This window comes from Mastigoproctus giganteus, chromosome 7, assembly GCF_048544385.1.
Source record: "Mastigoproctus giganteus isolate SK-2022 chromosome 7, ASM4854438v1, whole genome shotgun sequence".
In the NCBI taxonomy this organism is placed as follows: domain Eukaryota; kingdom Metazoa; phylum Arthropoda; class Arachnida; order Uropygi; family Thelyphonidae; genus Mastigoproctus; species Mastigoproctus giganteus.
The window spans coordinates 85,082,933-85,106,752 of record NC_143581.1 but is presented as its reverse complement, the minus strand read 5'-3'; the positions used below and the strand labels follow the sequence as shown (position 1 = coordinate 85,106,752).

General features: G+C 36.5%; 1 protein-coding gene across 1 annotated transcript in view; it reads right to left on the bottom strand.

Annotated features, from left to right (window-relative positions):
- The window catches only part of LOC150083040 (nucleolar protein 11), a 290,218-nt gene that overhangs the window by 104,064 nt on the left and 162,334 nt on the right, over positions 1-23,820 (bottom strand). The window contains exon 9 of the mRNA XM_090376991.1: positions 6,508-6,596. Within this exon, the coding sequence (XP_090233117.1) occupies positions 6,508-6,596 (89 nt within the window). The remainder of the gene's footprint in view (positions 1-6,507; positions 6,597-23,820) is intronic.

Sequence of the window (23,820 nt, the reverse complement as noted above, 5' to 3'; positions counted from 1 at the left end):
GAAAGGAAATGTTCACAAATGGAGGCACTGGTGTCATCTGTTTGCTTGTAGACAGGTGAAATGAACAAGCAGTTGGAGGTGAAATAGCAGTGGAAGTTGAAATTTGCTTAAAGAAAGCATCCAGCTTCAGCTGTTTGCCAATCTGATGTTGGTTCTTAATAACGATCCAGTCAATGGATCATTATTAAGAAACAATGATCGTCCTGAACTGACGAAAATGTAAGGAACAATTTCAGGGTCAGAAGATGTCCATGAGATTTCTCATTTCAGACAGTGTAGGCCGTGCTGGTGTAATTTGCTCTTCCTCAATGTCGTCGTCTTCTTCTTCTTCTTCTTCCCCTGCCATATTGAACCTCATCCACAATTTCTTCTTCAGTGAGGACTTGGTAGCCAGGATCACCCTCATCATTTTTAAGGCATTTCAGTATATCATTGGATGTTCTGAAATGGCTTGTGCAAATGTGACCCCAATTCACAAAGGAGGATCAAAGGGCAACACAAGTAATTATAGACCTGTTCCAGGGAAATTAATGGAGGCACTGGTTAAAGAAGCATTGCAGGATCATCTAGATAAGACTTAAGTTATAGCTCAGACACAGCATAGTTTTGTTAAAGGGAAAGTCTTGTCTGACCAATTTGATTGGATACTATGATGTGTTCACAAAGGAACTGGATGCAGAGAATAACTTTGATATCATATATTTGGATCTTAGAAAGGCTTTTTATACTGTTGCACAAATTGGAGCAGTGTGGCAAATTGTTGTTATGGATAAAGGGATGGGTGAGTGGGAGAAGACAGAGTGGTAATCAACGGACACTGCTCTTTGTGGACTAATGTTATTAGTGAAGTCCCTTAGGGTTCAGTGTTGGTTCCATTGTTGTTTTCTGTATTTATAAATGATATTGATGATGGTATAATCAGCTTAATGTCCAAGTTTCCAGATGATACAAAGGTTGGCAGGGTTGTTAAGGACACTAATGACAATACACTGCTGCAACAGGACCTAGAAAAGTTGAGATGGGCTGAGAGGTGGCAAAAGAAGTTTAACAATGACAAATGTAAAGTACTACATATGGGAAGCAGTAACTCCAGAGTAATGTATCAAACTCTGTGGTACTACACTGACAGTGGTAGAGAATGAAAAGGACCTGAGAGTAATTGTGCAGGCAGATATGAAGTTTTCTGAGCAGTGCAGATAGTCTGCAAGAGTAGCTCATGGTGTCTTGCCAATGATATACAGGAATTTTTCTAGCAGGGATAAGGAGGTGATTACCCCCTTGTATAAGGCAATGGTCAGACCATACCTTGAGTACTATAAACAGGTCTGGAGGCCTCATTTTAAGAAGGATGTAGAGCTGTTGGGACAAGTACAGAGAAGGGCAACAAGATTAGTGAATGGAACGAAGTGTTGCTCTTATGAAGAAAGGCTTAAATTTTGCAGATTACAGTGTCTGGAGACTAGAACCTGCGAGGTGATCTGATTGAGGTATAAAACCTTGAATGGTTTGAGCATACTCAATGCTTATGGGATTCTTCCTCTTGCTCAGAATAATCACCTGAGAGGGCATAAATTCAAATTGAGGAATGATAGTTGTAGGATAGATGTGCAGAAGTTTGCCTTTAGCCAGCAGGGAGTTGATTGATGGAACAGACTTCCATCTTTTTTTGTGGAAGTTGATAGCCTAAATAAATTTAAGGCTGAGCTGGACAGGTATTTGGAACGAACAGAGGGGTGAAATGGGAGTGGCTTTTCTTTTTTTTTTGGCTGATGCTGCATAAGCTTGCTTTCTTGCATCGTATGACTCTACTAATGCTAATGCTAATCATCTTCAGTTGTTTCCCCAGTTGCCAGCATTTACAAGGGGTGAGCTGAAAGTCATTTGCCTCAAATCCTTCAAGATCCAAATCTGGTTCAATATTGTACAACTTCTTCCAACCATTTGCCAAAGTTATAGCCTTCATCTCCTTCCAAGCAGCTGGAAAGTTGCTGGGAAGGAGATGAAGGCGTTGGAAGGAGTTGCTTGCAAGTCTAGACTTGAAGTTGTAGGCTCCTAGATTCTGAAGTGTCCTGGCTCCTCTTGTGTCTTCTTCTTCATCCTCCAACACAATCATTACTTATTCCAAAAAGTTCTTCTTATACAGCCTCTTGCAGGCTGCAATTATTCCCTGGTCCATTGGCTGAATAACTGAAGTTGTGTTAGGATGCAAAAAAAAAAAAAAAAAAAAAAAAAAGACATTTAATTCTGCCGCCCTTACTAACTAACTTCTCAGGACTAGGATGAGCAGGAGCATTGTCAAGAAGCAACAATGCCTTTACAGTATTGGGGGAAATTTTCAGAACATCTGTCTGGAAGCACCTCACATCAGGGACAAAGTTGTTGAAGAACCAGTCAGAAAAAAATCTCTGAATTAAACCACACATTCTTTGAGCTGGTGTAAATAATGGGCAACTGATTCATAATGTCTTTAAGCGTGCATGATTTCTTTGATTTCCTTACCATCATGGGCTTCAGGCGATGGAAGCCATCAGCATTTGCACAAAGTAAGGCAGAAATTCGCTCCTTACTTAACTTGCGACCAGAAGTGCTGTGTTCATGTTTGTAGGCCAGTGTGTTTTCAGGAACAGCATGATAGAACAGGCCAGTTTCATCTGCATTGTAAACCTGTGATAAAATAAGGCGCTCAGATTTAATAAGTCCATTTATAAATTTTCTAAATGCCTCAACTTGTGAAGTGTCTGCACTTAAAAATACACCACAGCTTTTCTTGTTCACAATGACATGCCTTTTTATAAAACACCACAGCCACCACTTGCCTTAACATTAAGTCTCACGCGTTTTCCAAGAGTTTCACATGCAGATTTCAACTCAAAACTTCGTACATTAACACTACTAGATCTCTGTTGAACATACCACTTATACACAGCTTCTTCTAAGTTTTTATCTTGCGCAACTTTCATATGTTTTCTACTCCCCTCTATAGAAACCCCATTTAGAGCTATCAACACTGTATTTCAAGGAAAAATGTTGCGATTTGGCCTTTGATTTACAGATATCAGAAACATTTTGTTTTTTTTATGCTGTAAATTTCACAAACACGTGCTAGTAAGACGCCTTGTTCTAATTTCTCAATTAGCTCTAATTTCTGTGCCACATTTAAGTTCATACACTTTCTTTTAACTCTATCACTTGATGTTATTTTAAATTGTTAGGATTGCAAAATTATTTAATAAATAAAGTCACAATTCAGAAATCACAGAAACACTGTATACAACCTGACCGCACGATAACTTCAGGCAGACTGAGACTGAAACAAAGTGAGTCGGTAGACCTGTAGTTTAGTGTCCCGAGTCACGTTCAGCTCGCAATCTGGGAATACAGCTATTTGAATACTTTTTCAAAAAGAATAAGAAACAATTTCCCGAATTTGATTATAAAAATAAAAGTAGGTAATTATCAAACCAAAAATGGAAATAGGTAATTATTGATTGTTCTGTATAACCTAAAAAAAAAAAAATAAATAATATGGTCGAGATTAATATGTACATTATTGTATTATTATTTGTCCGGTCCGTTAAATCCGAAATCTGTTATATTGGGGTCAGTTAAATCAAGGGTTTACTGTACCCACATCTGTCCACCTGCTATAATAATTTGTCTAATCCTTAAATTTATTCAAGTTACCTACTTCCAACAACACAGAATGGAATTTGCTCCAACAAACAATTACTCTCTGAATGAAAGAATTTGCATATCTAGACACCATTCCTCAACTATCATTTTTCAATTTATGTCACATTACAAGTATGCTACAAGAAAGAATAAGAATACCATCAGCATTTAGCTTAATCAAACCATTTAAAGCCTTAAGCCCTTCAATCATGTAACCTTGCAGGTGTCTGGTTTCCAAGTGCTGCAATTTGCAGAAATGAAAGACCAGTTTATCTTGTTTTTTTTTCTCTGCACTCATTCGAACAGATCACTATCCATCCTAAAATAAAACTTCCAAAAAGGCATGCAGTAATCAAAATGAAGCCTAATCACTGTCTTATAAATACCAAAATTACTTCCCTGAGACTGCAAACAAAATCCATATATATCATTAATATAATCCCATGAGCTGTGCTAGTAGCCAGCTGCACCACTTGGAGAACATCAAGTTGGATATCAAATATGCACTGCTCAGAGAACTACCATTACCACTAGGTCTTTCTCATTCTCCTCTGGGTCAGGGGTGATAATGACCAACTGTTATATTACTCTGAGATTACTATCCATATGCAATATCCTGCATTTACCATTGTTAATCCTAACTGTCATAAAGACAGTGTCAGGTGGGTCAGAAAACTGCTAGCTTGGGGAATACATGGATTAACAATAGCCACAGGCAGTAGTGAAAGTGATTCTGGAATTGCTTCTATTGGAATATGCAGCAGTCAGGAAAGAAAGATACCAGAGATTTCAAGGCCTGCTGTGGGTCATCAAGGAATGAGGAAATACATGGGCTGTGTTAGGATAACTAAGAGCAAGGACAGTTGCATGTAAACTTGCATAACACCAATACTAGGGGTATGGTAAATAAATTTGATGAAATTGAAATGATGGTGAAGTCATCAAATGTAGACATTGTGCAGATATCTCAGATGTGGTGGTGCTCAGATATAAGGGATGCAGAATTAAAATATGGGGATTAGAATGTATACAGAAAAGATGGGTGGGGGGGGAATTAAAACATGGGGTAAATGCTGCATGATTTTCTGATAAATGAGAGGAAAGTATAAGAGAAATTTTGAAGTGAAACAATTTAATTAAACCTTAATATAATGGATATATTCCATCCGCCTGTGTGGATGGAATCTATCCATTATATTAAGAGAGGCAGCAAAGGATAATTATAAGAGCATCTTTGGATTCCACGGTGTTCCCTGTGGACTGGAGATATGCAAATGTATCTCCAATTAACAAAGGAGGATCAAAGGGTGACATGAATAATTAACCTGTTAACCTATTAGTTTAAATTCTCTTCCAGGTAAAATAATGGAATCATTGATTAAAGTCACACTTAGACTTCAGTCACAGCAGGGGTTTGTTAAGGGGAAGTCTTGTCTGACCAATCTGATTGGATAGTATGATGTAGTGACAAAGGAACTGGATGAAAAAAATAATTATTTTGATATCATATACTTCGATGTCAGGAAAGCTTTTGGACACAGTTGCACATAAAAGATTACTGTGCAAACTGGAGCATTATGCAAAAGTTACCACTATGGACAAAGAGATGTTTTTTTCATTTCCTTCTCTACTCTGAAGTGCTGTCCCTGATTGCTTAAATTTTACAAATATCAGATTACACCATGTTTCCCTATGCTTGAAATTGAAATATCATATCTAAAATACATTACATGAGGCAAACATGTTGCCTTTTCCAGAGTTTACAACATATGGAAAATTTTGTGTGTCTCTCGTCTGAAATTTTTTCCTTTGGCATCTTACCGAAAGACAATTTTAATGAGTTTTACACCACATCTGATACATTTCTATTTTGTAATATACACTAGCGCACTTGACTGTCAATTCTTTAATGAAAATAAGCAGAAATTAGAAAAAAAAAAAAAAAAAAAAAATTTTTTTAAATTCAATTTTAATGTACTTTTATTTTTTTTTTTTTTACAAAATGAAAAAGATGGAGGCAAACCGAGTTACTGCAAAAAAAAAAAAAAAATTGGAGAAACTTGGTCACAAACCATAAAACAACAGGACAGGGTAAATAGGTGGTCAAACTGCATAAGAATGATAGATTCTCTGAAAAATGGCACAGCATGTAGCACCCGGGAAATACTAGATTAACAGCTCCTCTCCTTCCTCTTCGTAACAGATTACATTCCCTTGATAGACTTTCTTCGTTATCCTTAATTCACATTATTAACACTCATAATATAAATCAATCTCAATTTCTTGATGATGCAAAGCTGGGAGATGAGATCAGATCAGACATTTAAAACATTCCAATATCTTAACTTCCAATTTTGCAGACACATTCCAAGGTGCCTGCGGAATTGGAAGAAATGCCTCAAATGCATTTCTTTTCCTCATTTATATCTCTTGGGATCACAGGACTATTCAAACTGAGTATGCCTCTATTATTTAAACTTTCATGTTTTTTCTTTTCTTTTTTTAATTCAATATTCCTCATTTAATTCCCATATTAGCAGATGATGTTTATCCCAAAAACTATTTCACCTACCAATGTTTTTAATGCCTAACATAAATATATTTAAAAGAACATCCCAAATAATGGGCAAATTCTTTTGGTGTTTTTTTTTTTTTTTTTTTTCCCCATCTTATTTTAACTGTGTCATCTGTTAATATTTTAAAGAATGCCATCAATTCTGCATTAAAGGGTAAGTACTACAGAGAATTCTGGTTATTCCATTCTTCCTTAGACATCACAATAAATTTAATGGTATTTTTAAAAAAAATTTAAATATATACATATAAACAACTTACAATGGTAGAGTTATCTGACATGATTCCAAAGTAGTTATAATATCATTTGGCTCACATTTTCTGTGTGGCTTTTGTTCAGAATATGTTACCTAAAAACAAGATAGTGTTATCCTTTATATTATGAAAAAAAAAGTAGATAACTATAATTAATTATATTCTTTACTAGGTACACCACAAACCTTTTTTCTTTTATTCATATTAAAATTCTAAGGTAATTGATATTTAATTTAAAGAGATGCAAAAAATTATTTTCCAAAATATTTTCTTTAATTTAACAGAACACTGATTCAAAATACACAGCTATACAACACATTATATCTACTAACATGGTATTACAATCAAAGATTTATATAACGCAAATGTATCTCCAAACTAAGAGCAAGTAGGAGAAATCCTCCTTGCTCTTAGTTTCCTCCTCCTTTTTCCATCAGGAGAAAGAAAGAAAAAACGGTTGTTATATTGGAAGGACATTATATCAATGGTTCATAAATTCCCCACCAAAACAAGTAAAAGCTTGAATATTTTATGTAATTCATCTAATACAATGTAGGATAGACGTGCGGAAATTTGCCTTTAGCCAGCGGGTGGTTGGTCGGTGGAACAGACTTCCATCCCTTGTCGTGGAAGTTGATAGCCTAAATAAGTTTAAGGCTCAGCTGGACAGGTATTTCGAACGAACAGAGGGGTGAAGTGGAAGTGGTTATTTTTTATTTATTTATTTTTTTTTTGGCTGATGCTGCATAAGCTTGCTTTCTTGCATCAAATGCCTCTACTAATGCCAATGCTAGTACAATCTTATTTATAATATGTATTAAATTAATAGAGGAAGAAGCATGCAAAACTTCACAGATTGCACATACAAGGCAGTAAATCCTGCATATTTGAAGCAGTTGGTGATCAATGTTTCATCAGCTTCATTCCATGCTTAACTATATTGATTGGATGTTGATTTCGTATTGAATTTTGCTTTCAAGAGATAACTCAATTTTATTTAATAGCTTTCTTTTCTTCAGTAGTTTTCTAAAAAAACTGGATTACACCTTGATCAAGTGACTGAAGAACTGACAACACATTTGGTGGAACTGATTGCTCATGGGTCAGTTACTTGACAATGAGGAGTGCAGTTATCCACAAACAGGAAATTTTTGCTATTCTTCTCACTCATCCTGCGATCTAAGTCTCTGATCCATTCTTTGTAGATTTCTGATGTCATCCATGCCTTTTGGTTTCTCAATACATAGTTGGTAACATCTTCAAACCTTTAAAGCATGGAGGCGTGTGGGCTTTCCAAATGATTAAAGGAGGAAGCTCCTCTGTGTCAGTCATGTTTGCTGATAGGAAAATGGTAATCTGTTGTGTGGCTTTTTTTCAGCCACTACATTTCTCGCCTTTAAATGTAAGTGTTTTATTCAGTAGCAATTTAAAATAAAGAGTCCAGTTTCATCAGCATTGAAGAAGTCATTGTGGTCGTATGTCAGCAAAAGATTTTTTAAATGATTTTCCTTCCATTCCTTTGTACGTCGCTGTCCACAGCTGCACTTTCACTACACACTTTTTTGAAAGACAGACCATGACTAGTCTTAAATTTCTGAAACCATCCATCTGAACATTTAAATTCTTTAATATTCATTCAATGTGCAAACGATTCAGCCTTAGCTTTTAAAAGGTTACAACCTACAGGAACTTTTTTTGTACACATAATCATTAGCCATTGTAAAATTACATTTTCAAGATCCGGATACTCTGCCCTTTGTGCTTGAATTCTACCCAGTGAAGCAGCAGATTTCTCTAAACTTTCAATCTTTTTCCAATCTTTCAGAATAGTCAACAGAGTACTCTTACAAATGTGGAACTGTTTGGTGATGTCAGTCTTAGAATGCACACCATTATCTACAGCTTGCAAAATTCTAATTTTCTGCGATAGGCAAAGCTAGCCGCTTTTTTGGAGCCATACCAATAAACATACACTGTAATTGACTTAAAGCCGATGTTCATGTGATTACTGCACTGCAAGAAAAAAGTGTGGGAAATCTTATGATTTCTCATGGTCAGTCTGCAATTACTCAATATATTTGAAGCGTTTTGTCATTTTTATATGCAAATACTATAATAAGAAAGTGAAAATTCGGATTAAGAGGTAGAAATTTATGGTCGTTATAGAGAAATCCTTTTATTTTCAAGGTTGTTATACTGAATGTAAAATAGCATTAGGTTAATGAGAAATTGGCCAGGATCAACCACATAGGACGTTATAACATGTTGGGATGTTAAAAAGAGGGTCACTATAAAGAGCCGACTGTAATATGCTGTGAAATACCCACCACCAATTTCACAAATTCTAGAGAAATAGTAACAATAATGCCATCTGATAATACAGTATTTAATTAAATAAGTGATGTATGTATGCATGAATTTTTTTGGCTAACTGCCTCAAGTTTTGTGAAGTGTTGGCTGTTTGACATATATTGATTAATTAATCAATCTTTAATGCAGTACCAGAGCTAATTAAAATAACCATCACCATCACGCCAGAGGTTAACTACCAAATTTGATATTATAACACGTGAATTCAATAAAATTAACTGAAAATACAATAACCTAAATTAATAATTACACTAGCTTACAAATTTAAGTTTGTTCACGGGTTTGAATTTCAATAGGTCCTTCCATTGAAAGAAATAAAGAAATTTAAACAATTTAAGAAATAAAAAAAGTATTGTTTTTTTATGAAAGTATATAACTTTATTGTATTTAGTAATGACAAATTGATAGGATTACATTTTCATATATCAAAAAATAAGAAAATACTAACAAGTATTAATCAAAATTCTGAAACTTTCATTAATCAGACCTTCGTCTCTTTGTTTGAAAAGAACGTTTAATTGTTTTTCTTTTATGTACAGTTTTTCTCTCTTTTTAAACACCAGCAGTAGTCAGCCATCATGCTTGTATTCCACCTTCCCTGGTACCTCTGCTCCATTTCCTTTGTCCTGATAGAATCTCTCCCCTTGTTCTTTGCTCATCTGTGCAAGATTTTCGGGGGGAAAAATTAAGGTGGGCATGCAAAAAGTGAATTTTGATGCTCATATTGCAACCTAAATTGCAAAGCTTTTCGAGCATATTTTGAACAATTTTCTCATAATCCTGTGATTTATGATTTCCTAGAAAGTTTTCTATTACATTTTTAAAAGCAATCCAGGCTTCCCTTTCAATGTCAGTCATAGTAGTTTCAAACTGACCATCTAAAACCAATCTTCTAATTTGGGGACCGATGAAGATACCCTCAAGTTTTGCATCAGATAAACCAGGAAATCTGCTGCAAAGGTACTTAAACCAGTTGCCATCCTTATTCAGTGCTTTAACAAATTGCTTCATTATGCCTAACTTGATATGCAGTGGAGGTAAAAGTATTTTATCTGGCTTCACCAAACTTTCGTGCACAATATTTTTTGACCCCGGTGTAAGATTGTGCCTCCAAGGCCATTGCTTCTTTGTACAATGCAGCGCTTTAGCTCTGTTATCCCATTCACAAATAAAACATGGCATTTTAGTGTACCCACCCTATTGCCCCAACAATATACATAACACTTTTAAGTCTCCACATAATTGCCACTCGTGATCTTGATATTTAATTTTCTCCAGAAGCAACTTTAGATTGTCATAAGTTTTTTTTAAGTAGACTGAATGAGCAACTGGCACAAATGTATACTTATCTCCATTATACAAGAGAACACCTTTTAAACTATCTTAGAAGACTCTATAAATTGTCCCCATTCATTAGGAACATATGATGGAGCTTCTAAGGCACTTATTAAACCAGCAATATCACTGCAATATGTGAGAGGATGTTCTTGTGAAAAATATGTATAAATTCCTTTCACGATTTCTGTACTGGGAAAATGATGTACCTGGAGCAAGTAAGTTCTTCGCTTGAAGTCTGGATCCCAGACTTTCAGCAGCATACTTTGGAAGACGTAAGTCTTTTACTAAATATTTCAGTTCGACTTGTGTGAATTGCTGTGGCGTTAAAATATTTTCTGGTTGATAACATTCCTCTTCACTAACCTCTTTAGCTTCTGCTTCAGTGCAAGAAGATGTGGACTCCAAAGTTTCTGGTGGAGGTTTTACAGGCAGATCAGGTCCATGCGGAACCGGTCTTATGGCTGACGTTAGATCTGGATATTTGATGTCCTTTTTATTTTTTGAATTGTAACCTTTAACGTCATATACACAAAAGTAACATTCAGCATGGCTTAATGGCTTGAGTCACACCATAGGAATAGCAAATGGAAAGCACACCTTTTTTCCTTGACTCCATTTTCGAAGATGTTCGACATATGTATGGCATACTTTATGAAGTGCCCATGGTTTATTCTGATCGCCTAGTTTTATGTCAAAGTATGCATAATACGATTTTTTTTACAAAATCTGTAATATTTCGCCTCTGCTTTACAGGAACAAAACAACCACATATGTAACAAAATATGTCAGGACTGTTTATATGCTTTCTGGTTGCCATACTAAAAGAAAACTAACACACAATGAGAGCTCACGACGGTTTTTACAGGAGTACTGTGACCGCATGCTCAGACAAGTTTAACCCGTAACTACACACAGGAGTCTCACAGACTCCACTCGGAAAATAAAATTCTGGGAATCACAGATAGGCCGGAAGAGTGGAGTGGGGGGCCGTCTACCTTCATGGGTCAAGGTCGGACTTGCAGTATGACCTTGCAGTGTGTGTAGTTACGGGTTAAACATGCACAATCTGATTACGAATATAGGGGTATAAAACTTGTAAACCATTGCAGAAACTATAGTTATGTACACATTTCCGTATAATACCTAGGTAATATTTTGTTAATGAATTGTGAAAAATCTTTACATGATAGAAACAAACAGACTTTGGTTTAGTAATCAGTAAACATGCATAAATAACTGCCACATACTTTTACTCAAACCCCAGATACACTGTAAACCAGTACTATTAGTGTTAGTAATAGTGGCATCAACAACTGAACCATCGATTGTTGATGAACCTGCTATTTCTTATTTGTTATTTGGTTTTTAGGAGCATTAGTAACTAAGGCCATATTGCTCCAGGAATATGCGATGGTCATTCCCTGACCTTCCCGCATCCTCCATATTTGGTAGTGATGGGATCGAACCCTGGTCTAATCAAGAAGCTTGTGTTACGCACTGCTGCTCCTTCCCACCTGGCTACGGAGGTGCCAAGATGAACCAGCTGAGGCAGCTGATAAACTGAATGAGTATTTTGCACCTACATTCACACATGAATGTCTGTAGGGAGTTGGAGGCCAGAACCTTATCAAACTCTGACAGGGAGCTAAAATATTTTTTTTAACAGTGGAGAAGAAATTGTTAAAATTGAACATAAGAAAGGCACCTGGGATGGATTAGATCTATCCAGTTATATTAAAGGAAGCAGCAAAGAAAGTAAGCAAACATTTAAAAAAAGTGAAAGAAATGAAAGAGGTGAAAGACTTGTGGAATTTGCAGAATCTGAAGGATTCTCAGTAATAAACACTTTTTTCAAGAAAAGGGTGAACAGAAAGTGAACATGGAAGAGTCCAAATGGATTAACAACTAATGAAATCGACCTCATCCTCACTAACAGAAGATATATCATGAATGATGTTACCGTCCTGAATCAGGTAAATGTTGGAAGTGATCACAGAATGGTAAGACACACACCTGATATAGATGTAGGAAAGGAAATGAAAAAGGTGGCTCAAGTAAATAATACAAAGGTCTTTGAAATAACAGAAGAGGAGAAAAAGCAGTATATACTGGAACTTAAGAACAAGTTTGAGCTTCTGCAGACTGCTCAGGACCAAGATATCGACGAGGAATATTACAACTTTCTGAATGTGATAAAGCTCAAGAAACCTATATGGAAAAAGAAATGAAAAGAAGAAAAAAAAGTCAAGAAACTCTTATGATGAACCGAAGGCAACAAATGGAGAGCAAGATAAACACTAACAAGGAGAAAATTAAGTATACTGAGTTATGCAAAGCAATTAGAGAAGAGACTCAGACAGGACATACGAAGATTTAACACAAGAAAAGTAGAACAAGCATTAAGGGAAAACAAAGGACTTAAATCAGCAGCCATGAGCAGTAATACAGAAAGACAAACAATACTGAAACTGAAGAATAGCGATGGTTACTTATAAATAGCAGAGAAGGCATAATTCAAATAGTAGAAGACTACTATAGAGAATTATACAAGGAGCAAGGGAATGATGCCAGCAGTGGGGAAGATGGATCGCAAATTAGCAACACATACGACATACCTGATATTTTTCCTAATGAGGTAGAACATGAGTTGAAGAAAATGAAGAATCAGAAATCCCCGGGGGAAGATGAAATTACTGTAGAGTTGTTAAAATTGGGAGGAAGAGATATAACACAAAAACTGGAAGGCACTTCACAAAAAGCTTTAGAAAAGGTGTGACGCCTAAGCAGTGGAATAATGCAATCATAGTTTTGCTGCATAAGAAAGAAGATAAATCAAAAATTATAGACCAATTAGCTGGTTATCCCACATCTACTAGTTGTCCACAAGGGTCATTACTAATAGATTAGAAAGAATACTTGATGAGAATCAACCGAAAGAGCAAGCTGGCTTTAGGACAGGTTTCTCAACTATGGATCACCTTCATAGATGATCCATAGTTGAGATGTATTTTCATGTAATATCACAGCTAATGGAGAAAGCAAATGAATATAGAACACCAATCATGCCTGGCATTTGTGGATTATGAAAAGTAATTTGACTCCATACAGCATAAGGCAATGTTTCAAGAACTGGAAAGACAAGGCAAATATAACCGATATATTATGATTTTGAAGAAAATATATGAGAACGCGGTAACTCCTTTATTAGACTAGACAAGGATAGTAGCAAATTTAAAATCGAGAAAGGAGTTCGAAAAGGAGACACAATATCTCCGAAGCTGTTTACTGCTGCCCTTGAGGAAGCTTTCAGAAGATTAGACTGGTTGCAGAAAGGAGTCAATGTGAATGGAGAGTACCTAAACCGTTTACAATTTGCAGATGACATTGTGGTCATAAGCCACGATCTCAAAGAATTAGAGGAAAATCTCAATCAGTTACGCACAGTTAGTAATGATTTTGGACTAAAGATGAATATGGCTAAAACAAAAGTAATGATGAACAAATATGCCACAGAAAGGGAAATAATGATTGAAGGAGCAGTAATTGAAATGGTGAAGTCATATACTTATCTGGGACAAGTTATTAGCTGTAATAATCATAAATGGCTGGAAGTCAAGAGAAGAATAAATTTTGGATGGATAGCACTCAGGGAATATAGTCACATACTGAAGAGCAATATACCAGTTTGTCTGAAACATAAAATAATGAACCAATGTATATTCCCCACCATGACTTATGGAGGTGAAACTTGGGCACTCACCAAAACAATGGAAGAGAAGCTGAGAACTACACAGCTAAGAATGGAACCAATTATACTGGTAATAAAACTGTTAGATAAGAAGAGAAACACATGGATTAGGCAGCAAACTCAAGTAAAGGACATTCTTATCAAAACTAAAGAACTAAAATGGTGTTGGGCACCATTTTAGTTCTTTAGTTTTAGTTCTTTAGGACACATAGCTCGAAGACATGATGACAGATGGACTAAGAAAATAACAAAATGGTACCCAAGAGGAGCTAGAAGAAAACCTGTAAGACAACGGCGGAGATGGATAGATTAAATTCATGAGTTTGTGGGTAGGAAATGGATGGCCATTGCACAAAACAGACAAAACAGAAGTAATTGGAAAGTTGCTGGAGAGGCCTTCATCCTGCAGTGGATTGAAAATGGCCGATGATGATATCTAAGTTTGCAGATGATACAAAGGTTGATACAGGGTTGCTAATGAAGTAATGATAGTAAACTACTGCAACAGGATCCAAAAAGGTTGAGCAAATGAGCTGAGAGGTGGCAAATGAAGTTTAACATCAACAAACGCGAAGTACTGCCCATGGTTTTTTTTTTTTTTATGAAAACCCCATACACGAGAGGTATAAGAACCTATAGTACTTAGTACTGTGCTTGGGTTGGAGGTTGAGAAGATAAAAGAAGACATTTGTTGACATTAGACTAACTTCTGTAGACTGTAATTTTCAGGAAATACGTATGAAGGAAGTTTGTTCCAGAAAACGGCAGTTGAATGAATAAATGAGAAATATGAAAAGTTGGTTCTGTGAGTTTAAAGTTGGACAGTAAATGGATGTTGGCTGGTGGTGACATGTGTTTGGACTGTTTTGAAAGAGACAGCGGGAATTATAGAAGCCAATTCAGAGAAACAGAGACCATGAAAGTATCTGTAGAAAAGGCATGCAGCAGAAACTAAGTCTATGAGACAGTGAGTGGAGAGAGACTGTTAGAGATGAGTCATTAATTAACCTAACTGCCCTCTTCTGAATGGAATCTAGAAGCCTGAAAGAGGTTTTGGAGGCACCGCCCCAGAGTGGGAACAATATTCCATGATAGGGCAGATTTGCGATTTGTACAGAGTTCCGAAGAAAAGTAACACCGAGAGCAAAAGAGAAAACCAAGTTTTTTAGATGCAGACGAAGCGATATTTGTAACGTGCTTGTGCCAAGAGAGAGATTAGAAGTCAGGGTAATCCCCAAAAGAGATACAGTGAAACTTCCCTTTAACGGACAGCCATGGGGAATGAAAATCTGTCCGTTAGAGAGAAGTGTCCGCTAACAAGAAGTCTGAGGGAGAAAAAAAAAAAGAAAGAAAGAAAAATCGTTAAACGTTTAATGTAAAATTAAATTAAATTATATACAGATTTTGCACAATATTTTTGTAAATAATATACATACAATTGTGCTATGCATATTATGACTTTATCTTAAGAAAAATACATACAGTAATCACTTATTTTCTTCTGCACCTTCTTCCGGCTGATAATTTTGTTGTCAACATTTGTTTGGAGTGAAGAAACCATCAAAAGTCCTTCAGTATCTTCTTCAGCGGCGAAAAACCTTTTTAAACGATTGATTTGTACGAGCGCTTCTATTTTCATTGGTGGTTCGTCGATAATATGTTCTTCGACAGAATGACCTTCTTCCATTTCTTCATCCTCATGAGGAACTTCTTGAAAAATATCGATGATAATGTCATTGATATCTAGAGCACCATCTTCTGTAGTGAGGTTCGAGTCTATATCTTTGTAGCCAGGGTCACTTGTAGCTGAAGTATCATACATTATCAATAGATGTTGAAGTTCTTGTTCTTCTTGGTGCACCACATTGCTGTTCACAACTTTAATTTTTGCGTTTGAGAAGCCAGACTTTACAAAACAGTTCCCGACAGTTTGTTTTCTAATTGCGTTTACTGAAGAGGAAATCCATTGAATCGCATCTAGGATGCTGATTTTCTTTGCAAGGTCACTCGCACGTGTTACATCGTTCATGTTTGCAATGAGATGTCTTAAAACACGTTTTCTGCAGTGAAGTTTAAAATTTTTTATTATCCCTTGATCCAAGGGCTGACACTCTGCAGATGTGTTTGGTGGCAGAAAAACGATTTGAATGTTGGACAATTCAATGTGTGGGTGAGATGCAGCATTATCCATGAAAAGAATAATTTTTATGTTTTGGTTAAAGTGACTTATCCATTCGCTCATGATATCTCGTATCATCCACGCTTTTTTATTAGACTTCCAGTCAACATTCAAAAGATTCAACTTTATGCCCTTGAAACAACGAGAATTTTGTGGTTTTCCTATAACAAGAGGTTGTTCAAAGTCTCCCAGCATATTTGTATACAATAGTACAGTCAAGCGTTCCTTAGAAATTTTTCCGCCCTGGCACTTTTCATTTTTTAGACTCATTGTTTTTTCAGGAAGAACTTAAAAAACCAATCCTGTTTCATCACAGTTGTAAATATCCTTATCTTCAAAATCATGACATAACTCTTCCAATTTGACAGTCGACTCTGTTACAACCCCAGTATCAACAGATCCACCTTCACCACTTACGGTTTTCCAAGAAATTTTATGCAGAGTTTTGAACTTGTCTAGCCATCCCACAGAAGCTTTGAATTCATTTACTCCCATAGTTTTGCAACCTCCAAACCTTTTCCCTAATAATAGGCCCATTAATGGGAATTTTTTTAGCACGTGCGCGACAAAACCACTCATACGTAACATTGTCAATTTGAAGTCCAACAGTTTTCGGGAATGATTTTTGAACGTGATCATTTCCGTGTTGCCAAAACTGTTCGAGCAGTTCATTTTTTTTCTTTAGGATGTCGCTTACCTGCGTCTTCCCGATTTTGACTTTTGCAGCGAGATTGCGAACACTATTTTTTTTCCCGATCATACGCATTAATGAGTTCGACTTTATCTTTTAAACTTAAATGTTTACGAGAAGACATTGTGCACTTCACACGACACTGAAAAAAACTGAAAACTGAAACTCAAAAGACGAAAGGCTGAACAAATTCACCCCGCCCCCTGCACACACCGAATTCATCAGAAGTTTTACACGTGCCTTAAAAATTCTTGAAAAAGGGTTTACAACCGCGACGTAAACCTTGATAAAATTCAGAGAATCGGAAATAGAAAATAGATTGAGGCAATATGTGGAAGAAAAGTTCCTAGAAAAAGGGCCGTGAGCTCTACCGCAGTCCGTTATGGGGAGATCAAATTAAGTGCTAATCTAAACGAAACAGTGTAGATTGCCTGTCCACGTCCGTTACAGAGAATGTCTGCTAGACAGAAGCTGAAAACACGTTAAAACCAATGGAGGTGAGTTGGGGAATTTGAAAATGTCCGTTGTAGAGAGATGTCCGTTAAAGAGAGGTGTCCGTTAGAAGTTTCACTGTATATCATTTTGACTAGAGTGTCACAAAAGATAAACATAGGAGAAGAAGGATCCTTTTTGCGAGATATAAGACAAGACTGAGTTTTAGAAAGGTAGAAATCAACTAAGTTGTCTTTGCCCCACTGGAGAATTACCTGAAAATCGACATTTAAGGAGTTGGTAGCAGATTTTCGAAAAGTTGAAGTTGATTGAGCAGGACAAGGTTTCTCAAAATGGAAAGTAATGCGCTATCATCGGCAAAACTATGGATAGAATTTCCAGTCAACGGAAGAAGGTCATTACTATACAAGAAGAAAGGAATGGGGAAAAGAACTGAATCTTGGGGGACACCAGCATTAGTGGAGAAGTTAGAAGACGGAGCCATCTACCATCACCCTCAGTGAGCGATCAGAGAGAAAACTGGATAACCAATTACAAAAAACAGTTAGCAAACTATAAGATGGGTGCTTTTTTAGAAGACCTTTATGCCAAACACAATCGAAATCCTATGAGATGTCAAGAGCAACTGCTTGTGTTTCACCAAAGTTTTCCACTGAATTTGTGCATAAATGGGTAACATAAGCCAGAATATCACCAGTGGATCGACACTGACGGAATCCATACTGGTGATCTTTGATCAGACAGAAGGTTTCTAGGTAGTTTAAGAGTTGGCAGTTAATTGATTTCTCCATTACTTTAGAAAGAGTAGAAGTAATTGCAATGGGACGATAATTTGATTCGAGGGTTTTGTCACACTTTTCAGAAACTGGCTGGATATGAGCAAATTTCCCATCAGAAGGAAAAACACCTTTGGAATAAGAAATTGAAAAAAGGTGGCAAAGAACAGGAGTAAGTTCAGGAGCACAGGTTTTGAGAACAAATGGAGAAATCATCAGGACCTGGAGCTTTCTTAGCATCAAGATTCATTAAAATCCTTCTGACATCCTTTTGACGGAAGACCTCAGGAGGCATTGAATGGAGCATGTTGGGAATGGTGGGAGATGTTTCACCAAGATCATTAAACATGAGTTGGAAGAAAAATGGGATGCTAGCAGGTCAGCTTTATCCTTGGCCTGAAGTGACAACAGAACCAACTGGTTTTGACAGAGGTGGGAGCAGAGATGGGAAAAATTTGCAGCCAATAGCTTTGGCAAGAGACCAGAATGCTCGGCTACCATTAGGGCAAGAAGCAAGTTTTCTACTCTTAGCCTGTTCAAAATCTAGTTTGGACTGATTAATAACTGCTTTACAATTGTTGCGATCTTTGGTGTAGGCAGAAAATGAAACTGAAGAATTGGAAACAAGTTAATTACGATATGCAACTTTCTTCTCTTGAACAGCCTTAGCACATTTATTGGAAAAACCAAGGTTTAGATAAAGGACGAGATTTTAAAGTGGAGTGTGGAATAAAGGATTCCATTCCTAGAAGAATAATTTCACTGACACGATCTGAGCAAACTTTGCCATCAAAAGTTTTGCAACAGTGATCCGACCAAGGAAAAGAAGAAAAGAAATCTCGCAGGTCATCCCATTTTGCATTCTTGTAATACCAAACAACACAAGGTTGGGAATTGCCATGAGATAAAGGCTCCATTGGAGAAGAGATAATCACCAAATTATGATCTAAGGTGCCTAAAGGACCACTCACTTCGACCATGTACTTAGAAGGGTTGTTTCTGAGAAAAAGATCAAGCGTGTTGGCTGTATGGTTAGAACTGTCCAGTATTCTTGTAGGTAAATGAACAACCTGTGCAAGGTCATTGGTAATTGCAAAAGCATCGGCATCTCGACCAACTGGGTAGGTGTGACTAGAAAAAGGAAGCCAGCTGGAGTTGTGAACATTAAAATCATCAAGGAAAATTACCTCACTGTTAGGAAAGTTGGACTGGAGAAAATCAAGTTGCAAAGAGAGGAAGTCAAAGAGCTCCAAGTGATTAGTGGAGATGGGAGAAAGGTAGAGACAACAGATGAATTTGACACAATGAGGTAGAGAGATTTTGAGCAAAAGAAGATCGAAAAGAGGTAGCAGTAAACCTAGACTAATGTACCAAGTGGGTGGTACTACACTCAGGGCACAAAGTAGTAACATACAGAGTGTCCAATCATGTGGGTCAGTGGTGTCCAACCTTTTCCGGTACAAGGGCTGTACTGAAAGTTAGATTTGTTTTGCGGGCCGCACTGAATGATTTGAGAAAACAGTTTGTTACATTTTCCATATCTTGTTACATGTAAAAGGAGTTTCTGTTTTCATGTTACAGTTTTTTATTTTCAGGCTGTATATAAAAAATGCAAACTCCCAACACTTTTATGTACAACAATCTATATCAGTGATTTATTTTTTAGATTTTATTAAAATTTAAAAAAATATGGCTTTTGCTTTTTAAATACTTAACTTTTGTCTTTTTTTTTAAAAAAAAATACTGTATTTTTTCCCTTCTTTTTTTAAAATACTTTTACTTTTATTTAAAAGCAAAAGTTTTTAAAAATTTACAGCCTGAAAAGGATCACTGCTTTTCAATAACAATTTGTTAAGGTGAATAAATAAATATCTGTACAAAACTTAACATTTAATGAGATGATTGAGGTTAAATGTTTTTAGATAACTATTCAAAATTTGTTTCAAAATTTGTGACGCCAATTCTCAATACGGAATGAAGATGCTCATCTGTTATTCACTATCTTTTTAAATATTCATTTGATTACTTGAGTGAAACAATATGCTCGAAAACATACGTTGATCCAAACAAAGTAGCCATTTTCATGGAATTTTCTTTTATTAGTGGAAAATCTTCAGATGAGAGAGAACTGTAGAATTCAAGTAGTTTATTTTCATAGTCCATCTACTTATTTTTGATCCATGTTTTGGCTTTGAGATCAATAAGTTCAAATTGCAAGCTGGAATTGTAGTTTTCAGCGATAGAAGTAAATGGATTCTTGCTCAATTTGGGATTTAAATAATAACAACATATTCTGAAACAATTTGATGTCACCATACAAATCAGAGGAATTAAATTAACAGTAATTCCACGTATTAAGATAAGGAGTTGGGCTGTGTCCTTTACACCAGTATTATCACCTAACGATACACTAAAATATTTCCTTTGTTTTATGCTTTCCAAATTTGTTGGAACAAGTTCTTTCCAATATCTTCTACTCTTTGCATAATTGTTTGTCTTGTATCATTGCTTGTTTCTCAGAAAAAATATTTTTCCATAGCTTTTAAAAACGTCTAACAAATTTACCATCACTGAACGGTTTACGTTCAAAAGCGATCAAATGTGCAACTTGATAACTGGCACTTAAAGCAGATAAATTTTTTGACGGATACATTTTCAGTGTGTTGTTTTCTAAATTTCAACATCTTCTACTCTTTGCATTATTGTTTGTCAAGACAAACAACAGTATACTCTTCAAAAAGTGATCCAACAAACATACTGCTTTTTCGTCGTACTCAATGAAGAAATAGTCTTCAGTCCACCCTTGATTAAAAACACAACAATTGGAATCTTCGATTCTTCGAAATCTTGCCCTTCTTCTGTTTAACTTCAACAATTTCTCCTACACTTTGCTCTCACTTATTACAAAATCATTTAACTCCCTGTTAGAGTTTGATAAACATCTGGCCGCTTTCTCCTCATGTGCAAAATACTCGGCACATGAGTTTAGTTTGGCAGCTAACTGAGAATGATCATCTACAGTCAAACCACTGATATCAAGTGGATCAATCTGATTCACCCTCTTCCTTTTAGAGTTTATATAAGTAAAGAAGTCTTTGCTGTTTTTATTTGCATCCTTTGCCAAATATTTTTCATAATCTGCCTTAGCTTGCCTAATCTCCTTTGTAACTTGATTACACACTAGCTTGTATCTACCATAAGCTTCTGTGTTGCCTGAAAATTTTTGTGCATCCCATGCATTTTTCTTTTCTGCCACGAATCTCATTAGTTCATCTGACATCCATTTGGGCCTGAACCTAGAGCAGTATCATTGACAAGACACCATGAGATACTCTTGCAGCCTTTTTGCACTGTTCAGAAAACTTCATATCTCACTGCACAATTACCCCCAGATCCCTTTCATTTTCCTCTACCCTGAATGTAGTGCCACCCAGTTGATACAGTACTCTGGGGTTACTGCTACCCATATGCAGTACTTTACATTTGTCAATGTTAAACTCGGTTGCTCAACTTTTCCAGACCCTGTTGCAGTAGCGTATTATCATTACTATCATTAACAATGCTGATATGCCTTCATCAGCATCCTTGATATACCTTCATCAATATCATTTGCAAATATTGAAAACAACAATGGGCTCAACACCAAACCCTAGAGGACCCCCACTAATAACATTAGTCCTCAAAGAGCAGTGTCCATTGATTACAATCCTCTGTGTTCTCCCATTCAACCCACCCTTTATCCATTGTAGCAAATTGTCCTTAATGCCATACTGCTGCAATTTGTATGGTAGTCTTCCATGTGCAACAGTATCAAAAACTTTCCTGAAACCAGGTATATGGTATCAAAATAATTTTTTGCATCCAGTTGCTTTGTGACCATGTCATAGTATCCATTCAAATTGGTCAAATAAGACTTCCCATTAACAACCCCGTGCTGTGTCTAAACTATAACTGCAGTATTGTCTAGTTCTTGCAATGCTTCTTTAACCAGCGAGCCCAATATTTTCCCTGGAAGAGTATTTAAACCAATCCAAGTATATGATATCAAAATTTTTGTTTGCATCCAATTCCTCTGTCACCACATCACAGTATCCAATCAAATTTGTCAGACAAGACTTCCCTTTAACAAATCCATGTTGTGTCTGAACTATAACTGCATTCTTATCTAGATGATGCTTCATCGCTTCCTTAACCAGTGAATCCATTATTTTCCCTGGAACAGAAGTCAAGCTAACAGGTCTGTAATTACTTTGATCCGATTGTGAATTGGGGACACATTTCAACATCTCCAGTCCATGGGGACCTCCCCAGAGTACAAGGAAGCTTTCATAATCATGGCTAAGGGTTTGCTTACTTCCTTTGCTGCCTCCTTTAATATAACTGGATACATCCCAGCTACTCCAGGTGCCTTCCTTGTGTTTAACTTCAACAATATTTCCTCCACTTTTCTCTCGGTTGTTAAAATATCATGTAGCTTACCTCTGTGATACTTACCAACCGCTTTCAGCCATTCAGTAACCGAGAAGAAAAGAAAAAAAAAAAAAAAAAAGAAGTCAAAACCAGGGTTGGTAATAAAAAAAAAAAAAAAAACATTCATATGTGCAGGAGCAGCATATTTATAGAACTGCACATTATAGAAAAGAAGAGTAAACTTCCCAACCCATGTAAATCATAATATAGTGAAAGCAGGTAGTGATACCTTATTAAAATGAAATTTTGAACAGAATGTGTGTGTGTGCGTTCGCTGTTTCAGAATTTCTGCCAAGGCAACTGTCACAATGATATTCAATTTTGATATCATATACTTGGATTTCAGGAAAGTTTTTGACACTGTTGCAGATGGAAGACTACTGTACAAATTAGAGCAGTATGGTATTAAGGGTAGTTGCTACAATGGATAAAAGGATGGTTGAGTAAGAGAAAACAGAGAGTGATAATCAATGGACGCTGCTCTTCGTAGACTAATGTTATTAGTGGAATTCCGCAGGGTTCGGTGTTGTGCTCACTCTTGTTTTGCATATTTATCAATTATATTGATGAAGGTATATCAGGATTAATGTCGAAGTTTGCAGATAATACAAAGGTAGGCAGGGTTGTTAATGACAGTAATGGCAGTGCGCTGCTGCAACAAGATCTTGAAAAGTTGGGCAGTGGGCTGAGAAGTGGCAACTGAAGTTTAACATTGACAAATGCAAAGTACTGGATATGGGTAGAAGTAACCCCAGAGAAACATACCAAATGTGTGGCACTACACTTAGGGTGGTAGAAAATGAAAAAGACCTGGGAGTAATTGTGCAGCCAGATAAGAAGTTTTCTGAGCAATGCATACAGGCTGCCAAAGCAGGTCATGGGATATTGTCAATGATATTCAGGAATTTTTGCCAGTAGGGAAAAGGAGGTGTTAACCCCTTTGTATAAGACAATGGTCAGGGGCCATGCCTTGAGTACTGAGTACAGTTCTGGAGGCCTCATTTTAGGAAGGATACAGAGTTGTTTGATCGTGTACTGAGAAGGGCAACAGAATTGGTTAGGGGAACAAAGGGGTCCTATTACCAAGAAAAGCTGAAGTTCTGCAAATTGCAGCAGCTGGAGACTAGGCACCTGCAAGGTGAGCTGAATGAGGTATATAAGGCGTTGGATGGGTTGAGCACGCTGAATTCTGATGGGATCCTTCCACTTGTTCAGATTACGAACCTAAGGGGGCATAAATTCAAATTAAGAAAAGACAGATGTAGAATAGATGTCTGGAAATTTGGATTAGCCA